Here is a 24,940-nt window from a genome sequence, read left to right as displayed (position 1 = left end):
GTGCTGGAGCCTGCAGCACTTGATCAATCACTCTAACTCTGCTAAACTGACTCGTTGCCTGTCATCCGGGGATCGACCGCGCAGTCCCATGACAGCGGCCAAAAGCCTACTTTCTTGGCCCTACTTTATACAATATACGGAGTACACCGAGATCACATAGAAAAATAGTAACATAGTAGTAACTAATGTGACATTGGAATTAAAATGTTGAAAACACAAACGAAAATAGTTAAAACTAAAAAATTAATGATTAAAAATTAACAAGCTGTGATATCGCCTCGGTTCGAATTAATTCTACCGTTCTAATATTGAGATTCCGTCCATATCCCTGTCAGTGGCCAATCCTTGCCACTAAACAAGATCCATCCTTCATGCTATCCTACCTAGTGTATAGTCTTCTCTTTTCTTTGTTTCCCCCTCTTCCCGCGTGGGGCAATGGCGCACAATTGCGATGGGAACCGATGGCAAACCCAAGGTTCGCGTTCGCAAGCCCCAAGTTGCGGATCCACAGGGTAAAACGCGACGCCAAATCCGAGCTATCATATATCATTGCGAGGCTCGGAACGGTCAGATACAACGTCAACCATATTTCAGTGCCACCCGCCTCTTGCATATATAGTCGAGTATACGGAGGTCGGTCCGGAAAGTTCTCGCCAGAAATTATAATTTCTTTTTCTCACACTAGGCTATATACAGTAAATATTGAAATATATCGCGTAATCAAGATGTATATAAAACGGAAATATATAGTACTGAAATATAATAACAGCTTGAAACAGTAAATATTCACATATCTTCCCATATATCGCTGTCGCTGTCGCTGTCGCTGTCGCTGTCGTTGCCGCTGCCGCTGTTATAGGCGTTATCACCTAACCCGCTAGGGGCTACTTCACCTAATTTATCACGCCCCTCACCGTATTCGTTGCCCCCTTCTAGTCTAATGACTTGCTGTATATGCCATGGTATACGTTCAATCCAAGCTTGAATTTGCGCCTGTGGTAGATCACGCCACGCAGCCTCCCATACTTTAATCCCTTCTTTACGCGATTTAGGTGCTCCTTTTCGCGTAGTGTATCTCTTCATCCAAGGCCATGCAGGTTCAATCATATTTAGATCAGGCGAATTTCCAGGCCAGATCATTCGTTGGACCCCCATTATATCAAATATTCGCTGTTGGTAGTGATGTGAATGGGCTGGTGCTTTATCCTCTTGAACTATTGTTTTCGTTCGAATTCGAGCACATTCTTGGGCGAATGGAAGTAGTTTTGGGGCTAAAATCACGGTGTTGTATCGGTACCAATCGATTCCACCTTTCGAATTGCGTGCAAGCTTTCCATTCTTCTGAGTCCATCTCCACTGAGGTTGTCTTCCAGGCTTATTGCGTAGCCCTAATCGCTGTATACCTGAATTAAGCTCCCATTCTGCACGCATAATAGGCTCTAATTCAGTATTCCATTCGGCGATTTGGTGTTCTGCTTCACGCTTTTGGGCTGTAGTTTCAGGTACCCAACAATGACAGGGGCCCTTCTGATCATAAGAAAAAGCACCCCAAAACATGAACTCAGAGGCCCCCTTCCAACGTTCTCGAATACAGCTTCGGACGAACCGCTCACTAGAAGTACGCCATACACGATATCCACCCCGACGGTGTAATAAAACAACCGCAGTTTCATCAGTCCAAATCACATTCTTCCAGTCTTCTATAGTCCAATGGGCGTGTTTTAAACACCATTCAAGACGTTGTTTTTTCTGCTCAGCGGCAAGCCCAGGCTTACGTGTAGGCTTTGTTTTTCGTAGGCCAATTTTTCGTAGTACATGCCAAACTGTTGTTTTTGATATATGAATCCCTAATTATAGAAGAAATATTAGAGGAAATAACATATCAAGTAACATATGAGATAACATATCAAATAACACACCAAGTAACACATCAAATATTATACTAAATAACATATTAAATAACACACTAAATAAAATATCAAATCTTAGAATAACTAACCTGATTCACTGCGTAGCTCTGCAGCTAGCTGTTCACATGTTTTCTCACGCCCATAGCGGTCTACACGGATTTTCGCCCCAAGTGTGGTTTTAAGCTCATCTGTTTGCTTAGATGGACGCCCAGAACGTGCTTTATCAGCTAACATTTCATCTGATATATTGAATGGTCGCTGATTCGGCTGAAAACCTCGTTCGAGTGCACGGTTCCATATGTCTCCTATAGTACGCCGTGGAATATTCATAAATTCACTGATCTCCTTAGGGGCATGTCCTTGGGCCCTTAGGTATACAATGACAGCACGTTGCGCAATATTGGTCTTCATTGTAGCTGTATAGGTGGGACAAAAGTGTAGCTGTGTAGGTGGGATAAAAGTGTGAAGGGGTGTACGGACTGTAGGCGGGGTAAAAGATAAAGATCTACGTGTCCACGGGTGTTATAAGCAATATTTAGCCTAGTACGTAACACGGCAATACATCCAATATACAGCAGGCTATACACCTGACATACAGGGCCGGTAATATATCAAGAAAAAGAAATTATAATTTCTGGCGAGAACTTTCCGGACCGACCTCCGTACTACAGTAGTAAGATGCAACTGCTGGGGTATCGGGATCTTGACATGGACCCACCACCTGGGTAAGACCATAGTTGACCTATAAAATGAGTTGTATAAGAAGGGGGGGGGAAGTTGGCCTCCACAAGGCTGTAAGCTAATCGCAAGGCAGAATTTGTTGTTGGTGGATTTTTTTTTGTTTTGTTTGCTTTTTGAGAGAGAGAGGATTCGAATTTTGCAGTACTTTTGTATATTGCGCTAGGTAAACACGGTAGGCAAAAAGGGGAGAAAATACTCCGTTGGAAAATAAAATACTAACTTCAATATTGAACCACAAGGTTGCCCAGGTAAATCCTTAAACTTCGGGTCTCTTATGGATCATTATAAAATATCATAGCTCCATTTGTCTCCATCTCATAGCTCGGTTCACGGCGAACGGATGGGGAAGAAGGGGGGGGGGGGTTCTCTGTTCCCTGGGTGACTCCCTGATTCAGTGGATAAAAGATCCCGCTTCTTAAAATCGATACAGAACAACTTCGTATGACTCGGATAGTTAAAATAAAATAAAAACATGGTTCTGATTTCATAAAATTCAACCGTCATCTGTTTAGGGCGAAGTTGAATAGTCTAGGTCTAGAACTTGAAGTACATAGCCGAAACGCCCTCCAACATTGAACTTGAACCCCGATTTAACCCATCTTTTCCCCTTTCCCCTCACCCATTCTCCATTAACCTGCATGTTATATGGGTGATTTCTGCAGTTGATAGTCCAAATCGAAATTTTCACTCATCACAGTCTCTTCAAGGGAATACTCCGTATAATCTCACATGAAGAGATTTCGGCAGTCAGCTTAAGAAAATACTCCGACTCGGTATGGGGAAACCCAATAGGCTGGACCAGCCTCAAGTCAATGCAAGCCTCCTCTAGAGTATCACACTCTCGTGGGATGGATCCCTATTAAGAATACGATCTGCGGTCCACGGTCCATGTCTTGAATTGGGGGCTATCTCCGTGCACGGGAAGATGTGCTCGGGCCAATATCACATAGCACCGGGGTATGGAGTATAATGAATGATATATGATGGATAATAGATTGATAATCAAATTGTGATTGTGATTGCAATTGATCTACTAGCACTGGTACCGAGTTCAAGCTCTCATATTCCAACATTGAAGGTTCTCTTCTCCATAATTCTAACTTTGACGCACATGTGCACGTTGTGTAATGGTCGGGATCACCCGTAAGTCTATTAGAGCTGTCTCAAAATCGTTTGTGGTGTCTCACGCATTTCATCGCCACATTCAAGTTCAAATCCCTAGCGCTGACGAAGCCAAGTTTGCTTGATCATCATAATGCATTACGTGAACGCGTTCCAGTACAGGCAAAAACACACGAGACTGATGCCCAATTAGTGGGGCGTTGCCTTATTTCTCCGTTGCGTACCTCTACTTTTTTGGATAGATACAATTCTACCAAAAATTCAGTAGCTCTACAGAGTCGAGGGATTATCATCTCTTATAAGCCTCGGAGCTATGGACCGAAGGCGTTATTGATCCGATCTATTATTATCCCGACCCAGTGAAATGTTGGGCTTCGGTGCTTCAAGTTGCACATGCATGATTCTCGGAAATGCAAACTGGATACAACCAGCATACTTCATAAAATGAACAACATTTCCAATGTATTTCAGGTACAGTATTGTTCCTGTTCCTGGATCTTTTCATCCAATGCCAGATTGTATTTGTCCGATGAGAAATGGCTAATTCTCCTGGACGCGTGCGATACGACGATTCTTGTCAATGCGAAGTACTCCGTACCCATGTGCGTTTTGTTCCACGACAGAGCTTCAGCTTCAGTGTTCCTGTAAGTTTTCCTTATTCTCGTAATATGTGCGACCTCAACAACAAGTCGGTGTGTTAAAGTTGAATCTTGATGAATCAAATATCCGCGAATCCGATCGGAAGAAACATGACAAATAGCACTCCCCACTTTCCCTGCAGTTGACGATATGTACGAATAAACAACATCGTCGTGCTATTGAACGCCCACTGGCGGCTCACTGACACAACATGAATTGAGTGTCCAGTCTGACATCAACATTTTAATTAAAGGCCAGTCGCCCTTGGTAACTCGAGGTAGGACATGGGTCATACATTTTTCATTGCACTGCCCAGGAGATAGGTATAATCAAGATTCCAAGCCGCATATGCATCGCTGCACAGCTGCATGATTACAAAAATATGGTCAACGATGCCGACGAGACTCGAATATCCAATGCATTATTGAATTCAACTACTCTCATGTGGAAGGTGCTGCACATGTGCAGTACACATGTGTGAGATGTATCCTCGGCGGTCCAAGATCCAAATCATGCGCATGCAGGATCCATGATCTATTGAAGATCAATATAAACTCCCGCTGAAGCCGCATGGGTTCGGTAAATGCTCCGTATTCCTTGAAACACGAGCCAAATTCCATCAGAACGTGCGAATATCCCGCCATGAGGGGTTCTCAATCGCAGATCGTAATTAGTGTCCCTCTTCAATCTGATGTTGTGTAACCTCGTGGATATTCTGCAGCGAACCGTGCATCTCGTGGTGTGACTGAGGCTGAATAGTAAAGCTATAGGCGCATACGCGATTTAGTCTAGCATGGTACCTGCATCCGCACCAAAAACCTGGAAAAGTAGTTCAGGATAGAATTAAATCGATATTAGATTACGTGTTACTAAGTCAATGCATCTGATTTGATTATTTTAATATGTAGGTCGTTCAATGTTTGTACATTTGAATTGTGAGACTTGATTTTCCATGCTGCGCGTGCTGCGCCCTCATGTACCCCTCAGCAGTCAGCTACGCCACTCTTCACCGGTTGTTACATTACTACCTTCTTTTTCTATTTGATATTCATTCTACAGAATTTGAGAAACTCATATCTCCACAATGATGCGTAATATGATGATTGAATTGAAAGAATCAAAGGGATTACTGTCAATCACTATCCACCGGTGGGAATTGTGATGTCATCACGAGATGGACCGTAAGAGTTACAGACTCGGATATACATACTCGCCACTGAGTTCAAGTATTACATCGAACAATACAACATAAACATTGAAAACCATATGAAACAGTACAGAATAGCCGAAGAGTTTTAGAAAATGCGTACGTATTATGGTAGAGTCGGCAATAAACATTTCTTTCGTCTCAAAATTGGCCTTTTAAGTACAATTAAACGCAAGCGATCCATGGAACAAAAATAGATCGACAAGGGTAGCTGTTAATAGTGCCTCGGTGGCTCAAATGCTTAAAGACATGAGCTCGGTTTGAACTGCTGAATACAAAGCTCACATGCAGGAACTACACCTTGACTATAGATCCTTATCATTGAACTGCTGATCAAACGGTCTCCGAGGAAATGAACGCGTGCCGTCAACCGCGCTAGTTAAGCCCGTAGATCATGGAATTGGAAAGATAGCTCAATACCATATACCTAGCTAGGTACTCTGTACTCCGTATCAGATACGCACTCCAGAATTATCAAATACAGTACAGTATTCAATCTCTGTAAAAAGAAACTGGAACTGAGAACATTTGAATACAACATGCCAAGGATCCCAGAACATCCACCCCTCCACTTCGCTACACTCCACAGAACTTAAGATTGCCTCTGAATCCTGCAACTATTCTAAGTATCGGGACAGCATCCGCGAGACGCTTAGCTTCACGGCATGACTACTAGTACCATCCTTCCCAAAGCCTCGAAAGCCTCGAAAGCCTCATAAAATGAACCCACGAATCCCGCCCATTCCAACGGTCTAGCCAAACAAAATTACTTTTCGAATTGCAACGCATCCCTGTCCCTAATCCATGTCCACGGAGCCACTAGTCCTGGCCGATCGAATCACGTACATTATCCTTCTCCACCGGAAACCAGACACGGCTACTTTATCCTAGGTTCTTCCGTGAGTCTCCGTTAACCCTGGGGTTCTGGGGGCCATGCCGCCACGCGTGTAAATTGAATATATATATATATATATATATATATATCTTTGTAAAGGATTGACTCCGCTCAAGGGGGAAAAAAGGATCCGTTATCGGGGTCTGTATTACGTCCGTTGGTGAATTTTTCGACATCGATCGGCGGGTCCCGTTAACTGGGCTTTGTTTAGTTTGAGTGGAACAGACGGAAAGAGTTCCCGGGGGGTCAAACTAAGGACAAAGAATCGGGATCTTGGTGGGTTATCCTTTCCCTCCTGTGAGTGCTGTCATAGCAGAATCTGTTTCTAGGTGCATATTAGGGAAGTATGGAACAGAATTTAGAAATTCACATTATGGGGTATCATATGATATTCAGTCGATCATATATTGAGGAACTATTGAAAGAGTTCTACGGTTCGTTGTTATAACATTGAATAACGAATAATTGCATAATTCAAATATTATTGTTTGACAATCAATAGTTCCAACGTCTTTGAATTACCGAGCTTACCGATTCGACTCGGAGGGGCCAAACAACTCTAGGAAGGTCGGATTCGAGAACCTAGAACAATCCATGAAATGGATCCTGGTCATAAAGGGGTCAAATCCCTGTTCGAGTACGTATACAGATTGGTCTATATTGTATACAAGGTAGTTTTTTTTTCCGTGCTTAGACTTCACGTGCTCAGTACGCCATGCGGGACTAAACTTGTTCCTTGTCATTGCCCGTCATTGCCCCTGAATCGTAAGGGGCTTGCGTGTGGGGGAGACTAAATGACGCCAACCTATAGGAAATTGACGCTAAAGAGGAATCGATAATATCGCCTGGGATTCAAGTTCCCACAGAGGTATTTGAGTGGCAAGAGAAGGATTAAACGGGAGAAGGCTGTGAGCTGAAAACTCTTCAAGGAAATTGAACAAATACCATAGAAACTTGAAATATGCAATATTAAGAGTCTTTGAGAATCAATAGTTTCAACTGTACCTTTGGTCCGACTTACCCCACTCTTCTTGGGACGGGATGAAGGATAATAGGTACTAGGATAACCTTAGAAATCATCTGTGATAGGTCTCGCAATGTCTTATCATGCCATAATCATTAGAATCGTGGAACTCCGCGGGATTGTTGGATCATCAGAATATAGATTGCCCGATGTGATGGATGTGATAGAATCCGAATCTGAGAATTTTGAGTGAAAATTTGCAGAATATCAAATATTTGTATTTTATGACCCGCTTAAGAGCTGAAGCTGGAGCATCTCAATATGTCCAAGTGCTCGGCAATGCCCTCACGTGGGTAAGTACATAGTGGATAATACACATTACGTTCACCACGTTCTCCATTCAATACTTTGTTTCAAGTTTACAATAATATGGACCAGATTGCACGATTCAACTCCACGAACCTGAATCGATCTCCTCCAGGACCTCCACTATATCGATTCCTATGACCACATTCTATACTTAGTGTTGGTGGCAACGATCACCTTCGCCTGCGTAAGTGAGTGGATATCACCAAACTCTCGGTTCTATCGCATATGTCGAATAGTCTGATACCTCCAGTCCACATATCAGCTGAACATATTTCAGTTGATACAGAGAAGTTCAAGTTCAAGTTCACGTTTGTGTATTACTTCCAATCCACTTCTCTTCACTCCCAACTTGTTACCGGCTGACGAACCTGTTCACTAAGCGGCCTAAAGTGGATTCACAAAATCGCGAAGACTTTCGTGGTGTGGGTCTCTATCCTGCATCGACGATCAAGCGCTCAAATCAAAAATCACCAATCAAAAAAAAAGAGATGACGGCGGGGTCATTTTTTTTTGCCCCTGATGAAGGATCCCAGAACGTGTTTCCCCCCTCCACTGCTGATTGTTTCTAATCTTGGGACCTCGGGTCTTTTTTAACTCGCTCTCGTTCATCGCTTAACGTGATAGAATTATCAAGTCTGCAGATGAACTTCATCTTGTGTGATCTCATTCTACGGTCGCACGGGATGCAGGAACAACAATTATACCCAATTTCCCCGGACATTTAGTACCTTGATGGGTTCAAGTCCGATTTCACAGAGATTCTCAGACAGGGTTCTTGGTCGCGGGCTCCAATCATGAGTTATCTGCCCCTCTCTTCAAATGTCCACAATGGTCTCACTTACTTGATTGGGAGTTCTCCGAGATCGATCACCAAGCCGACCGAACATGTTTGTGTCTGCAAGAAACGTGATGGAAATGGTCTGGATAACCAATCTCAATGCTAGGAACCCAGTCGCGAGTAAAAAGTGTTCCGGGGCCAAAAGCCGTGCTTCCCCGTGTTCATGCGGGAAACCATTAACCGTAAGATGAATGTCTCTTCACCGGAAAAGGCACGTTCCGAGTCGCAAAAAGAAAGCAAAAAAAAGCATAGTTTGTTATTGTCAATCATAATCATATATTCCGTATGATCCAATCTCTCCGAGTAAGAGGTTAATCCTAGCCCGTGAAGGATGAATCCATTAGTGGAGCGATACAAAAGCAAAAGAAAGTCAAATAAAGGCACGATGCTGCACCAGCCCCCATTTTTGGCGCCCCTCACGGGAAGATTGGGTTCATTTACGTCAAGCGGATCCCTGAGAATTGAGTTCCAAGTCACCGGCTCCAAGTAAATGATGATAGACAAGGATGGCGTTCATGGAAGGTCTAGAAAACGAGCAAGTCGACGCCGTCGGATTATAGCGTGAACGCCCTTCAGTATTCTTGGAATTCATTTGAAAAAAAGGAGTTGGATATAATCTCCTTCCCCAATCATACCATAAATTAGTTTCCTTTTTTCTTGATTTTAATCAAGTCCATACCTGATTGGGAAGGAGAATTCTGGTCCCTTTGGTACGGCCCGCTCCAAGCGGATATCTTCATCCCGTGGAACACGGCTGCTCACCGGGTGTTGCTATGTTGTGTATGAGTGGATTACTGGAGCCATACAGACATCCAGATGTCAGGTACTGATAGGGACATGTTTCGGTATTTCAAGTTCAATGATATTCACTCGCGCGCACCGCGCATGTCCTTGATAGGTAAAGAAGCAATATGAAGTATAAACAGGTACTATATGTTGACCGCAGACTTGGCTTTCTTCCATACTACACATCCACCTGGGCATTCAATGTTGACATGTGCAACTTGAGCTTGAACTTGAAAAGCTCACATGCAACTTGAAGTGTTCTCAGTCAATGCCGGTGTGGATTTCCAACGTCAAATGTTGAACTTGAACTTGAAAATGAGTGTCCACTGGCAGCCTTATACTAGTAGACTATGTGCATATATATCCACATGGATGTGCGGTGTCACACTCAGGCTGCATGCCAGTGGATATACACAGTGAAGATATTTTGACATCAATGAAGAAGATCAACATTTAAATATTGAAGTTGAGAACAATTCCAAGCACTTGAGAATATTGATATTTATTCTAAGTTAATGATATATATTTGCGACTAATACTGTTTGATCTGATTCAAATGATAGATACTGAGCTCTGATATCACTACTTTCATCCGAAGTCTAGATGCTACATAGTGCTACAGCCTCAAGAACCTAACTCACATGTATAGAATTCCCAAGTCCTCGATACTGGAAGTGCTTATCTCAAGTTGGGCAACCACTAGTAGTAGTTAAAACAGATCAGATGCCAATAATTGACTGTGCTTATTGTTTCCCGGAAATCAGATAGGTAAAGTTGACAGCTCTATTATCCCTTGCATGGATCGCGTCTGGCGCGTCCAAGCATGTAGGAAGATGCAGCCACAACAAACTTGGAATACCAGAATAGAACCAGAATTTAAGATATTTCAAATATGAAATACAATTTCAAGAAAAACTGGAAAGAATGAACTGTTTGGAGACTGAATTTGGATTGTAGTTCATAAGTATCTAAATCAAAGACATCTGTAAAGGAAGTAAAGTGTACTTGGGGCCTCCCTTTGAATTCCTCAAGGGAGATCATAATAACAGTCTGATACTTGGAATGAGATATGCCTTCTCCCTGTCTAGTCCCCTTCAAAATCTCTGATTTCAAGGATGTTCCTTCTGTACTACCACCTGAGTGATTCCACCATATTGTTCTTGAACAACAGCCCACATATAACTCTACACCCTTATAGTAAGACTCTAGAGTTCACATCACTGAATCTGTTGTCTCACACTAACAGCTCCTAGATAATAGCACATCGAAACAATGAATCTTACAACTCTCCTCACCGCGCTCTCCCTCTCCAGCTTCGTGGTAGCAGCACCTATTTCAAACATACTTCTTCGAGGACAAATCCTTCCAACACCCGCATTCCTTATGGATAAGATGTTCCCTGGTTCTGGGATTCCAAAACTTGCTGGGAAAGTTGATAAGGTCATTGGGGTTTGTGAGTATCAGCATTGGGATGATAGTCATGAACTTGAACTAACTAGTACTAGAACGGGACAAGCACAAATCAGAGGAATATACCACAGTCAACTTCGCATCTACAACATGGATACATGAATCCTGAGATATCCAATGTCTAGTTAATGATACCAACATTTCACATAAAATAAACCATAACATTGAACTCCTATTCTCATAAATAACACCTAAATCAAAACATTCCCTCCATATCCAAATCCAAAAATTCAGGATTCCCAACCGCCATATCCGCCGCATTAAGCACATCATCAATAGCATCCATCCCCGCTGTGCCCGTATGATCCAGTCCCATATCCTGTCCCACACCCGAGACACCTCCATCCATACCCGCAACCGCAGCAGCAGCGGCATTATCAAGCATTTGATTAATATTATCCGGATCCTCATCTCCGATACTGGGTTGTCCATCAACGGCGGAAGGCTCAAGATCCATTCGATCCTGGCCATCAACACCCAGATCCATATTCTGGATAATATTACTAACATCGATATTAGAAACCTGAGACGGAGCGGCACTAAGCAAGCGAACTCTCCTCGAAAGGCGAACAATGATCTCCGCACGAAGGTGATCTTTTTCGGAAATCTTAGGAACATTCTCATGCTGTAGACTTAACGCATCACGTAATGTAAGAATCGAGCATCGAGGAAGTGATTCTTTACTGGGATCAATCGGGTGGCACGTGTTTTGATCTACAGCAAAAGATTCAGGCATCGGTGCACAGATCATAGTTGCTGCGATGTCGAGTGCAAGATCGACACTTCCTGCCTCGGATTGTTGCTTGAGTTCGTCCAGAAGTGCCTCGAGGATACGTGAAGCGCCGAGGATACGGATGCCTGCTAGAACTTGGCGGTGGGAGTAGGAGTGTGGTGCCATGTTCATTTCGGAATTCGCGCTCCATAAAACTAGTGATTGGAAGGTACTTCGGATACTTCCTGTGAGACCGCCGACGGCGGTTGCGGCCCAGGTGTCGAGTTCGGTGCGGTGACAGGCGCCGACGCGGCGGAAGGAGAGGTAGGGGTCTAGGGCATCCAGGATGGGTTTTATGTCGGAGCGGGATTGGTGGCGGGTTCGGACGTCTTTGAGACGTTCTTCCAGTGGGCGAGCTGTTATGCTTAGCACAGTTTGGTGGATTGTTTGTGCTTCGCCGGAGATGGAGCTCGGTTTGACGAGTGATAGGAGAGTTTTTAATGGGATTGTGGGGTCGTTTTCAGATTCCCAGATGTGATTTCCTAGCCAGGTTAAGGCGAGGACTAGGGATGGGAGGAGAAATGGTTCAAGGAGGTCTGTGATTGCGTTAGTGAAGTAGCAATACTGGAGATGTGTGTTTCTTACATTCGAGGCCTCCCTTCAAGGTTTCAAAGTCCATTCGCTCTGATTCGCATGCTCCGAGACTTTGATCGAATAGTGTCGCCACGAGAAGGTAGAACTCCTGTGGACTGCATGATGACATAGTCTCTTCGCTGATACCTTCTGCGATGAACAAGGCTCCAATCCACGCGCTAAGATCCATGTTCTGCTTTTCATTTAACTCATTAAGCTTCTGACTGGAAGAGCCCCGGTCCAGTAGCTTCAATAAGAAAGAATCGTTGTTGGATATTCCCAAATCAGATGCACTTAGATCATAACGATATTTGAATGCAAGAACGAGGAGTAAGATGCCACCGAATTCGTCGTAGACTGGCTGGTTCTCGCTTTGCTCTTCATCCCATCTCCAGGAATCAAGAAGAGCACAGAGAGGTTGTAAGACTTGCTTTGTAGTTCTGAAAAGTAACATAACGTCCAGGGCCTGGGGGCGCCGGGAAAGCGCATTGCAAATATTCTTCAATGCGATGGTTTCTCGCGCGTTGCAAAGGTTAAACATGACCTGCTCAAGTTAGTGACCAATCTGAAATAGTGAATTCTTTGGAAAATACCTCAGTGATCGCGCCAACGATGGCGCCCGCATTCCCTTCCATGGACTCGATCTCCCCGATCAATTGATCCGCCCTCTCGGGGTGGTTGTTGATCTGAGCAATAAGGTCATCCTTTTGATATGGCCCTCCGACTGGCAAAGTCTGCATCGGATTCTCACCCAAAAGCCGCTCAATACTGGACTCAGCGATCAACCTGTGAGATGCACAAGCGAATAAGAACTCCTGGCGAGCATCTGAAAGAATGCTACTGCCTTGCATCGAGAACATCTGGGAAAATGACGGGAAGGCATTAGGGTCCAACCGACTAAGTGCTTGTGAGACACACATCTCCACATTTATCGGGACCATGGAGGCAACGGTCATAGCCGCGAAAAAGGCCGGAAGTTTGTTCACGAGGAACGAGCGGAAGAGGAACATCGTACGGTTTGATTCATTGCGATGTACACCGTTAGAAAGAACATCGAAGGCGGCTGTGATGATTTCTTCGACGAGGATCTCCTGATGGCCCTCATATCGGTTTGTGAGGTAGTTGATGAGCATAGAGTCATCGACCAAGGGACGTCCGACAAGCATGGAATTCAAATAAATATAGAGACCAGCTCTAGTGTTGATAACAGGGCCATTCATCACCGATGCCTCGAATTGAAGAGCATTCACATTCATCCCATCAATATAGTGATCCATTGACTTGGAACTCTGCTCTCCATATAAGTTGAACTGTTTCTGGAATTGATCCAGACGCTGTCGCACAAATGCATCAACTGACAAGGGGATATACGCCGAAAGGGCTTGACCTAATTTTTGTTTCACAATTTTCAAAGCATTTCTTGGAGAGTCAGTAGAAAGCATTTCCAATCCTTTCGCAGCACCGGACAAGGCAACTAGGAGCACACCCAGCGCCTCGACCAACGAAACCGCATCAGGGGAGCTCATAAGCCCACCATCCTGATGCGAGGGATCCAAACTATTATGCCAGATGGAAACAGCAAAGACCCATTCCACAGTTGCGGAATAGAGTTCCGCAGCTTCATTGACAGTGCGCGGGATAGAGCCCGTAGAGACACAAAACGAGATATCCTGAATGACCTTAATATCGGTCATAAGGGTAGAAACTTTCCTATTTCCATCTCTGTTGCGAACAGAAGAATGCTTCAAAAGGCCGACCAAAGCCGACGAAGACTTAACCTGACCAGCCTTGCAAAGCCCATCCACATAAACGGGGAGGAGTGGATCCCAAGTGATACTGGATGCTCCGCGGATTTCCAAAAGTAGATCAAGTAGTTCAGCCTCACTGACCGGAGACCGGGCGCGCATCAATTTGCATAGGTCTTTGAATTCGTCGACGTCTACACGATGCGCCAAACATTGGTGGAGGAAGGACCTCCACTTTTCGGGAGATGCCATGTCTGGCAGCATGGTGGGATCATGCACATAACATATAATCGATATAGGCTATACAGACGTGTATTTATACACTCGAATTGATGGTGGCCATGCTTGCATCTGGCGGACAGGTCAAGATCATGTATCAAGCACTGATTGGGCCGAGGGATGTCTGTTTGGTCACGTGATATTTCTTTATTCTTATGTCACGTGAAAGATACACCAGTTGGCATAACAAAGTTTGGCGTTGTCAGAAGTATCAATTGAATGAAAATGTTACAAGAGATTTCAAGTTATTCAAGTTCAATGCAGGAGGATCTACCAATTGATTTACTAGGATCGAACTCGACCAGCTGGGGAAGTAATTGAAGTTCCCAGTATCAGGCACAACTAAGAAAATATTGAATTTCAAGATGCACAAAATTTACAATGCTCAAAGTTTACATTTACGTTGGAGAAAGTATAATTTAAATCATTCAATTTCATTATCATCATGAAATTCCAAAAGCAGACCAAAGCCAGTGATGCTCAATTGGGAATATCATCAAATGCAGAGAAACAACCGGCGCCTCTATCCAAAAAAAAAAACCCGCTCGACAGAACAAAACAAATGCGTGGACACTATACTCTCACAGGAGAGCACGGTCATAGAAAATCATCGAATTTTTGGTTTCAAAACTTTTTGTTTGATGATTACTGATTTACCACCAGTCACCGTGGTCCTTCATGGCCTCAGCGACCTTGGTGAAACCGGCAATGTTGGAACCAGCAACCAGGGAAGGCAGGGAGCCCTCAGCGGAAGGAACGTACTCCTTGGCAGTGGCAAGACCGTTGTTGAAGCAGTCCTCCATGATACCCTTGAGGCGGCTGTCAACCTCCTCACGGGTCCAGGAGACACGGGAAGAGTTCTGAGCCATCTCAAGACCGGAGACAGCGACACCACCAGCGTTGGCGGCCTTACCGGGGGCGTACCAGATGGCAGCACCACCCTGGTTAGCCTCACGGTGAGCCTCGAAGACATCGATGGCCTCCTGGGTGGAACCCATGTTGGAGCCCTCAGCGATGAACTTGCAGCCAGCGGCGATCAGAGCCTTAGCCTCCTCACCGGAAACCTCGTTCTGGGTAGCGGAGGGAAGGGCAACGTCGATTCGGCCGACGATGTTGGTCCAGGGACGAGCACCGGGGATGTATTTGAACTTGGAGCTGAAAGCAGCGGTGGAGGCGAGCTCGGCAATCTGCTTACGCTCAACCTTGATGGCGGCGATCTGCTCGATCTCCTCAGCGGTGAAGCTGCCCTCCTCAGTGGCGAGGACGAGAGCACCCTGGGAGTCGGAGAGAGAGACGACGGAACCGCCGAGCTCAATGACCTTCAGAGCAGCGTACTGGGCAACGTTACCGGAACCGGAAACGGCGACGCGCTTGCCAACGAAGGACTCCTTACCACCGGAGGCGTGCTTGATCATGTGGTCGACGTAGTAGACAACACCGTAACCGGTAGCCTCAGGACGGATCAGAGAACCACCCCAGCTGCCACCCTTACCGGTGAGAACACCCTCCCACTGGTTGCGGATCTTCTTGTACTGGCCGAACATGAAGCCGACCTCGCGACCAGTGACACCGATGTCACCAGCGGGAACGTCAGTGTCCTGACCGATGTGCTTGCAGAGCTCGGTCATGAAGGAGACACAGAAGCGGCGGATCTCGTTGTCGGACTTGCCCTTGGGGTCGAAGTCGGAACCACCCTTACCACCACCCATGTTGAGACCGGTGAGGGCATTCTTGAAGATCTGCTCGAATCCGAGGAACTTCAGGATGGAAAGGTTGACGGAGGGGTGGAAACGGAGACCACCCTTGTAAGGACCGAGAGCGGAGTTGAACTGGACACGGAAACCGCGGTTGATCTGGACGTTACCGGCATCATCTTCCCAGACGACACGGAACTGGAGGACACGCTCGGGGACGGAGACGACCTGGAGGGCCTTGCGGTACTCGGGCTTCTTCTGGAAGAGAGTGGAGTTCTCGAGGGTGGAAGCAAGCTCTGTGGAATATGATTAGCGGATACGTTTTGCCGAAGAACCACTTGCCGAGGATGCCGAATGGATAAAGGAATAAGTCGGGAGGGGCAATCCGAGCTATGATTTTTTTTGGAGGGGTAATTGAGAAATGGAGGGGTAGTGAGAGGTATCATATGAAGAATTGATACATCCAACTTGAAGTGAGGTGTGTGTATGTATGTATGTGCATCCAAGGCGAAGTGAAGTGAAGTGAAGTGTGAGGTGAGTACATACCCTTGTAGGCCTGCTCGAACTCAGGCTCAGAGGGAAGGTTCTGGGCAGTCATTATGGCGGTGAATTTTAAACTTCTTAAAAGATGGGTTTAAAAGAAGAAGAGAGGAATGAAGAGTTATGAAAGGAAGGGAAAGAAGTCTACAATTATATATACCGGGAAAGGGAAGAGGGGGGGGGCAGCTTGGGGGGGAAAGGCCGGAGTCGGACGACAGAATCCGGACAACGTGGAGAGTGGTAAGGGAAAAAAAAAGCAATGAATGGAGCACTATGTATGAGTTGACTATGAGTGCACCATAGTTAGGTTGCACTATTGGTTGTATGAAACGTCAAGTTTCCGTGGGAAGGAAAGGCCGAAATTCGGGGCCCAAAAAGAATATTTTATCTTATTGATTAAGGTCACAGAAATTTGGGCTTATCTTTCTCTAGGTGGCGGCACACTTTATTCCTACAACTAATCATAGTTAAGGATTTTATGTATGTTGGTTCCACTTTATCTTTTGGATCCACGATCTTCTTTCTTTTCTTTCCTTCTTGTTCCGTTTTAAATTCGTGAATCTTTTCATTTCGGATCGGTCCTCTCCGATTTATTTTCTTTATGGATTAAAATTGACTTGGAATGTTCCGTTCTGAATTTCCCCGTTCATTACTCCGTACATTGCCATAGTAAGATGTAACCCGAGAGTTTGAATGTGGAGGGACTGCATGATGCAGTGATATTCAATGCATTAACTTTGATCTATAATTCTTAGATGTTTGTATATTTGTATATTTGTATGTTTAATGCTTTTAATAATATAAAATGATATTAACCCCCATGTCTAATTGGGATTAATAGTTACTCTATTAATGCCTATTAATGCTATTAACCCCTCATATGTATTATGTAATCCGCCACTAACTTCCGCTTTCGGGGAATATATCACGTGATATCCATTCTCTCCCCCAATCATCGTTGTCTATTTATCCTCAAAGTACAATTTTCCAAGGTTATTCCCTTCTACCCCACGGACCTTATCTGATCACTAACCAATTCTTTTTAAATCTTTGACTCACAGGAATCATGCACACTGGTCAATCCCTTTATCAGCCCCGGAATAAAACATTCTCCCTCCCACACCGGTCCCCATACTCGGCACATCTGTGCCCCAGCCTCCCGTGGAGGGGTAAATGGAACTTTGATCCGATATTGTACGACAGAATCAATGGAGTTTATGTACACGAATCATTATAATCTTCCGTGATATTATTTATAGAACGAGTCAATGCAATGAATTTAATTCTCAATATTCGTTGAATCCATGATCTAGTACTACTAGTAGCATGGAAGCCGTACATAGATTATCACTTCGTACATTATTCCTCTCTGCGATAGGCACGCGCCCTGAATCCGAGTCAATTATCGGGCACCACTAAGAACCCTTACAATAAGCCCTGGAGCCACCTGGAAATCAAAGCTTCTCCGGACTGGATCAGGCACAACCAAAAATTCCAGCTAACCCTATTTGTCGTCCCCGATCGTCGGTCCTTCCCCGGTGAGTGCCAGCGGGTTAGTCCTGGCACGCGCCACCTCAATATCGGCGGCAACGGCGTCCGTTCATATTTGAATTCTGTTGCCACTTCAAGTTGTTTCAAGTTTACGGAGTACTCCAGGGCTGAATCTGCTCTCGTGTTCAAGTTGCCCGCTATCTGTTGCCTTTTTTTTCAATTTTCTATCGTACGATCCAATTGGAATTATGCGTCTCTTTTTTCCTTTTCTTTCCCCTCATCGTTGCCTTGCCCAAGAGGCTGATTATACCTCATCTTCCCCAGAATAATCCCTCATCACTACCGAATCCCGAATCCTGGATTATCTCGTATCTGACAACGACAACAGGATTCGTAAACAAGAAGTGGCAAACATCATCACGAAGTGATCAACGTACTTGGTACTCCGTGTCCCCGTACTCCGTGTACAGGACACGGAGTACTATATCGAGTATTGCCGCACTGCTACTGAACCAAGCTCACATGTGCACATTAACTCCACGAATAGGAATGTAGCCGAAAACGGAGCCCCGAAATATTCTGCACATGTGTTTTCTCCAGATTTGACCATCTAGCATGTACTACATAAGGGGTCCACCTCATACGATGAACGAGCTCCGATGTCGACCCGAGCATATGTAGCTAAGCTCTAGCTTCTAACTGAGGACACTAGTTCTCATAATAGTAGTGCGTACATGGTACGTGCTACTGCATATGCTATAGAAATTAATCTTATCAATCTCCGAGGCAAATGTTTGTGTACCGTGGGCCCTGTGTTTGGAATTTTCACGATTAAGATTAGGTGAAACAAAGATTTTTGTGGGAACCAATGGATCTATAAGAGTTATTTTACACTATGTTTAGTCTGAAAATTGAATGTGTGTCATCCCAGAACATTCCATGGGATAGAACAGTTCATGCTTCAAGTTCTTCTTATAGTGGGAACATCTCACGTGCTTAAGCATCCAACCACTATATAGTGTAGCACAAAATTGTGACCATGGGGAACCCAGATGATACAAATGATCTAAGATCTAATTTCATATTCATAAACATTCATAAATACTATGTTTGCCCATTGGCAAGAAATGTCTCATTTGGTCTCAATTATAGTAAACTGAAATCAGACACATATCCAAATCGGAGATCCGATGCGCTGGAATATCCATATTAAGTGACTATCCACCACCATCTCCAGCTACTATCTGGGTCATGGTGACACCTAGGCAGAGTTACTATTTATCAAGTCAATATTCACTAACTTAATGGCAATTCTATACACTAGGCATATCATAAACCATGGCCAGAACCCACCAAACCCTGGCACGTTCGACCCCACAAGCCGTGGCCCTCACCTAGCGCCCGCAGCAATCCACCCATCCACCCATACAACCTTGGAATTGATATATGATATGCTCAATCCTATCGAAAATTTCAAACGAATCTAACTTTGATATTATTAATTTAAGCGAAATTCTTAATGAAACCATAGCCTCTTTACAATATACAGTACAGCCACAGTGGCTGTGCAGAACGCTTGGACATGGGCATCGGCGGTCTCCGCAACCCCGGATCCGTCCTGAATCGCGCAGTTACTCCTCATTATGTAGATCATCAGTTTTCCTATCAGACTCAAATTTCAAGACACCGATTTAGGCATGACACATAACTCTTACTGTAGGAACTACCGGCCGAGAACTTCAATCTGAATCCGAGTCCAAACCAGTTGTTGGAAATAGGGATATAGCACTACTAGCGTCATTCCAATTTAAGCATCTCACAGTACACTCTTGCACAACGTTATTGACAGGTCACAGGTGATATCAGACAACTTCCGGCACTTCCGTCGGAGAATAAATTGAAATCTTCAGCTCGTTGGGCACGTTCGCGTATGAAGTGGCGGTGCGTGGTGGGCCGAGTTGATAGATCATATTCTGGGGATCCGTGAGCGTGGTAAGTTGAAGTGGCAGACCTGAAGTTCAGACTGTGCAGCTGATTTGGAATTTTTCTCAAGCTTGTTCTAGAAATTGAGGCCTGGTATGTATGTATTCAGTAAGGCATTTTAATGCAGAGCGATAATGTTGCATGCCTTTCAATGGATCAGCATGTTGCACCTGGCCCTGGATGTACTTGAAAATGATGTAATCTGCTGCAGGTGTCTCTGATTACTGTTTTGCGAGGCGTTGGTCTTACGGTGAGATAATTTTATTCTAGAATGAACTTGAGCTAGATTGGTCTAATCTAACGGCTTGTATAGTAATTTTGCGATATATCAAATCTGGTAACCTTGACTCGTACTCGGACTACTAAGCGGACCAATGATTCAAATCTTTTCATCTAATCTCATATTCATACGACTTTCCAATTCCTCAGCTGAAGAGCAGCCATGATGAAATCTAACTTCATCAGGTAGCAGCGCAGGAATGTATAGTACATCTCTTTTCGCTCTGACGCAGGATGATCCAGGCGTTGAATTCGTAATCACAGCCACGAGCAGACCGCCATACTCAAATCTTATTTTCTTCTCATGTATCTCAGCCTCGAGGCTTAGATCATATGGTTTCGGATGCCAGTGCTTATATCAAACTTGAACTATCGAATCATATATCCAATATCTCCTAGAAATGCTCATTCTCCAACGAAAAGAGTCGATTTCTCTGAGCTCATCTGAGCCACACGTAGAAACCGGATTAAACCTCCAAGGCTTGCACATGTGCGCCCCTGGCGCCGAAGGATCTACCCCAACCCACAATGAACCACTTGCATATCCTGGAACACGGGCCGCAGGATCTTGCAGCAATTCCAAGGTTGAGAGCGCATCGCCATGCACATTTATGTTGATCAAAGTTATTTTTCATTCAGGCCTTATCACTGTAGTATTCAATATATTCTTTATGTGCAGGGTTCTTATTTTTAATTTTCGCTCTGACCTCGCCCTTTTTTTCTTTGCCAATCCCCTTTAAAAATGACTAGTCGATCGGTGGATACACTTACCGCGCTGGCACGGTCTAGTCCGGATGTCTCTCCTGAACTAAAGCTGAAAAATAATAATTCCGAGTTTCAATTGCATCAGAACCAGGTAACCCCATATAAACCTGTCATGTATAGTGGACCCGCATGTGGCAAATTGGAGACGGTCAATCCGGAGTTAAGGGGGACAGGGGATCCCCGAGAATAGAGAATAAAGACGACAAAGAAGAGAAGGAGATAAACGAGCTGGGCATCTAAGTAGAGATTAATTAGCATTGTTCAAATGTATGTCCGTGCTAAAAAAAAAAAAAACTGAATAACGGAGAACCCCTGGGAGTGGGATTTCATGCAGCTGACAAGAACCCCGCCACATCTCGTCAGAAAAGGGGAACTTGAACCCATCCATTCTCTCCAAACGCATTAGCTACTTTTTCATATTCGTAATTAGTGTGCAACGCAGCCGCCCCAGTGATCGGCTCTGTCACTTTCTCATCTTGGGTCCCGACTGATTGGGCCGTAGCTTGGGCTCCGCTAAAGGGGAAGAACAGACTCACAGCTCGATGGGTGGTCCCTGCTCGCGTCTGACTTGCGCACCCTTTTGCGAGATTCTCGATCGTGTTTGTATCTCGTGACGCCATTGAGGAGTCCTGAGCGCTGCTTGGTTTGAGTATTTTTGTATTTTTTTTCCTTCTCAAGGCTGCTGAATGGTTCGCGGGAGATCGTACAATGCACCTCAAGGTTAGAACGCGCCTCTTCGTGCTGGATTGATGTGGAGAGAGATCAATCCTTTTACTCCTCTCTATCCGAACATCTTGGATTCATTGGGTGTAGCGCCACACGCGATCGCAAACTAAGCTATCGGTTCTTAGGAAGTCTTCCGCGGCGTCTTCCCTCGCCCCGCTTGACTGTGTTCCGTGCTCCTTTTCAAGATGTTTAATTATTTTAGATTTGTTTCAGGGGGAAGAGTAAAAGTAGGAATCCTTGCAGAGTAAGCATTTGAGTCTTTGAAAGGTGAATTATTGTTGGTTCAAGAGATTGCATATTGATGTGCAGACCAGGGCACATGGTGATCATTATATGGGGAAGACATCTGACCCGTTATGGCCAATGGTATGTTATGTACTACTAGTAGTATAATGGCAACCTTGGAACATTCAAATGCACTCAACTGCTGTGGTCCTCGTGGATGCTTGATTCCAATCATAACTAGGCACCTTGCAGCGGCAACCTAGCTCGAATTTAGATTGGTGCATCATTGCCCCCCCAAACAGGTAGGACCCAGTCAAGGGGATTTGCCCCCTTTTTTGCATTATAACCCTGATCCTAGTTCTTTTTAATCTAGTGGATTAGAAGTAATTAATTGAGATGCCTGGGATTGAATAGTTTTGGGCAGCAAAGAAGTAAATTCTTTTTTTGAAAAGAGAAAAAAAAAGAAATAGGAGAAAGAGAGACTTGTGGGTAAGATGGTTATTAGAATCGACGCCGTCTTGATTTATCTAACCAATCAGAGTTAATAATTGGGTTATGAGATCTCTCTAATATATGCAGAGTTACCCGGCGCAAGGATGCAGCCTCAGCTACAGTTATAAGTGATTCAGGTACTGATAGCCCTAGAGTGAAACAGAAACACTGGCAGTGTTGTCAGAGTGATAGATGATATCCATGGATGGTATCTTTATATGAATAATTCAACTCAACCTTGAAAATAACTTGAAAAAACTTGAATATAATCCTAGATCGAGTATCCACATACGACCCGTGGTAAGATCTGATGAACCTCTAATTGGTCTAGCCGGATAGACCCGTTCTGATGGATCCGATTCAAAACCAAAAATACTCCGTATACAATGTACCTAATGATGTACCTAATGGACCTAAATTGTTGTTCCATTTTCTTTTCTTTTCTTAAACGTTCCAGAATAAAGTTTCTCTGTGTCCCTGATTTCTTAGTTCTACTCAACTTCCAGGGCTGTTCTTGGTGACCTATTTTTTTTTCTTCTTCCTTTTTTTCCTTCTATTTTTCGAGTTTTTATTAAATTTATTTATCTTGAATTCTTTTTTTTCTCTCTTTTAATATGTATGTCTGCTGTTTCTTTACCTCATAACACTTTGGAACCCCCAATGGGGTCATATCTGTCTCGCACTACCCTGCCGTTTCTCTACATCATCCCCCTCCTTGCCTAATAGGCTTTGTCATGAGCTATCTCCCTAGATGCTCCTCCTGACCGATGTCCATGAATCAGTCCTCTAATAGAGGATTCGGAGCTTTCAGAGATTGGTTCCGCTCTGCTCCCCCACCCTCCCCTACTTCTTCCCCCCGCGCCGAGTGTCAGTACTTGTTCGTCGAGGTAGGAATCTTCTCTCAAAGTAACACCTCCCTCTGATTCCTCGTGTTTTTTTTTGCTTTTCTTTTTTTTGACATATATCCCCCACACTCCTCTGGCTGGTACTTATTTCTTCCCCCCCCTCAGTTTGGGGAATGGTGAAACGCGGCTTTTGGGAGCCGAGATCGACCCCACTGAAACCCAATCCCGAGGAGGCGCAGCCCGGAATTCCCAATGACATGAGAAAATAAAGGAATTCTTAACTAAAAACAGACCTTTTACTCATATAGCAAACACCCAGTAGAGTCATCCAACCATTCTACATCATCCATGAACTCGCAACACTTTGATCCGGCCACGATGATCGGCCTGGCCGGCGCCTCTCCCGGAAGAACAGAAGATAACTTCGACATCTTTGAATGGTATCCTCGTTATCAGAGTTGCCAACGATACTTTCTGGATCATGCTCAGCATAGTGTGCCTGTTCAGGCTCTTTCGGCCTTTTTGAATATCCAATTACCCTTCCAACGACAACCCAACCCGGTCTTGAACTCGAACCCGTCTATCCCATCAGCCGGTCAACACCCCGGCCCGCCTTCTGTCTCGTTAATTCCATACATCCGTCGACTAGTTGCAACAGGCATGGATTTCCCCGGTGTGCTTCATGGATTCTTTGGTGATGATTGGGGTAGTGGAGTTGGACCTTTACATGAACAAGAACGCCGCAACTATTTATTCGCAGCAAAGAGTGGAGGTTGGGCCTCTGTGAAGAAAGATTACGATATGTCACCGTTGGAGACAATTCCATTTCTTACGCCCTCTACAAGGACCGTCGGATGCGGAGATTGAGGCTGCTGAGCGCAGTTGGAGTGAATGGCTTGCAATGGAAGATTGGATGGTTGGACCACGCGCTCCGGATATTCTCCAAGATTCTTCTTCTCAAAATTCCCGACCTCGAAGTGCCCGAGACTGATACAATACCTTTGCCATACCTTTGTCTCTTTTACTCTCTGCGATGTGGTCCTTCTATTTCTTTCTATTCTTTCCGGGGCATCATATTGGATCGGCGACAGGGCGTCTATTGAGTCCATTAAGCTCAACCCATTGGTCTTGTCTAGCGAACATTTGAACATGTTTCTTTTTTTTACCTTCTCTCGAAGCGTCTTTATTACACGGCATTACTACGAAAATGTGCTAGAGAAGTTTCCAGCATATCGACATATTTCCCATTCGCATTTACAGGGACCTAATCCGGTTATCATTCAAAATTAGACTTTGATGGGTATACACATTTTTATTTCCAAATCAAATCCACAATTCTACAAATTCAATCCAAGGTTTCTACAAGAAGGGTCTGGGTCTTTTAGGAGCCCGTGCTAAGCTGGTCGATCACTGCAGTACTCCGTACTCCATTCTCCGTACAGAGTAACTCCGAGGTCAGCATATCCGTAAGGGCATACAAAAATACGGTGTAAAATCCAAATCAGTATCCATTTTTTGGAAGTAGTTCGGATCCAAGAACTCGGGACCAATATACGAACTTCAGTAAACAAGCCGATTGAAAGCGAACAT

The 24,940-nt window shown here is 44.5% G+C and overlaps 3 protein-coding genes across 3 annotated transcripts; 1 reads left to right on the top strand and 2 right to left on the bottom strand.

Moving 5' to 3' along the window:
- Positions 1-11,137: 11,137 nt before the first annotated feature.
- On the bottom strand, positions 11,138-14,295 carry nut1 (putative RNA polymerase II mediator complex subunit Nut1; the record flags this gene model as incomplete). The annotated part of the gene is made up of 3 exons (XM_057095529.1): positions 11,138-12,249; positions 12,299-12,830; positions 12,880-14,295. 3 exons carry the CDS (start codon positions 14,293-14,295, stop codon positions 11,138-11,140), a joined length of 3,060 nt encoding a protein of 1,019 aa, XP_056941500.1.
- A 668-nt stretch (positions 14,296-14,963) lies between these two features.
- On the bottom strand, positions 14,964-16,602 carry N7483_012101 (glutamate dehydrogenase; the record flags this gene model as incomplete). Its single annotated transcript, XM_057095528.1, has 2 exons — positions 14,964-16,300; positions 16,551-16,602. 2 exons carry the CDS (start codon positions 16,600-16,602, stop codon positions 14,964-14,966), a joined length of 1,389 nt encoding a protein of 462 aa, XP_056941499.1.
- Positions 16,603-23,728: 7,126 nt separating this feature from the next.
- N7483_012100 (uncharacterized protein) lies at positions 23,729-24,341 on the top strand (the record flags this gene model as incomplete). Its single annotated transcript, XM_057095527.1, has 2 exons — positions 23,729-24,122; positions 24,196-24,341. 2 exons carry the CDS (start codon positions 23,729-23,731, stop codon positions 24,339-24,341), a joined length of 540 nt encoding a protein of 179 aa, XP_056941498.1.
- Between the last annotated feature and the right edge of the window lie 599 nt (positions 24,342-24,940).

This window comes from Penicillium malachiteum (assembly GCF_028827825.1).
Source record: "Penicillium malachiteum strain IBT 17515 chromosome Unknown utg000005l:1.0-9002435.0:326005.0-9005861.0, whole genome shotgun sequence".
Classification (NCBI taxonomy): domain Eukaryota; kingdom Fungi; phylum Ascomycota; class Eurotiomycetes; order Eurotiales; family Aspergillaceae; genus Penicillium; species Penicillium malachiteum.
This window is presented reverse-complemented; position numbering and strand designations above follow the sequence as displayed.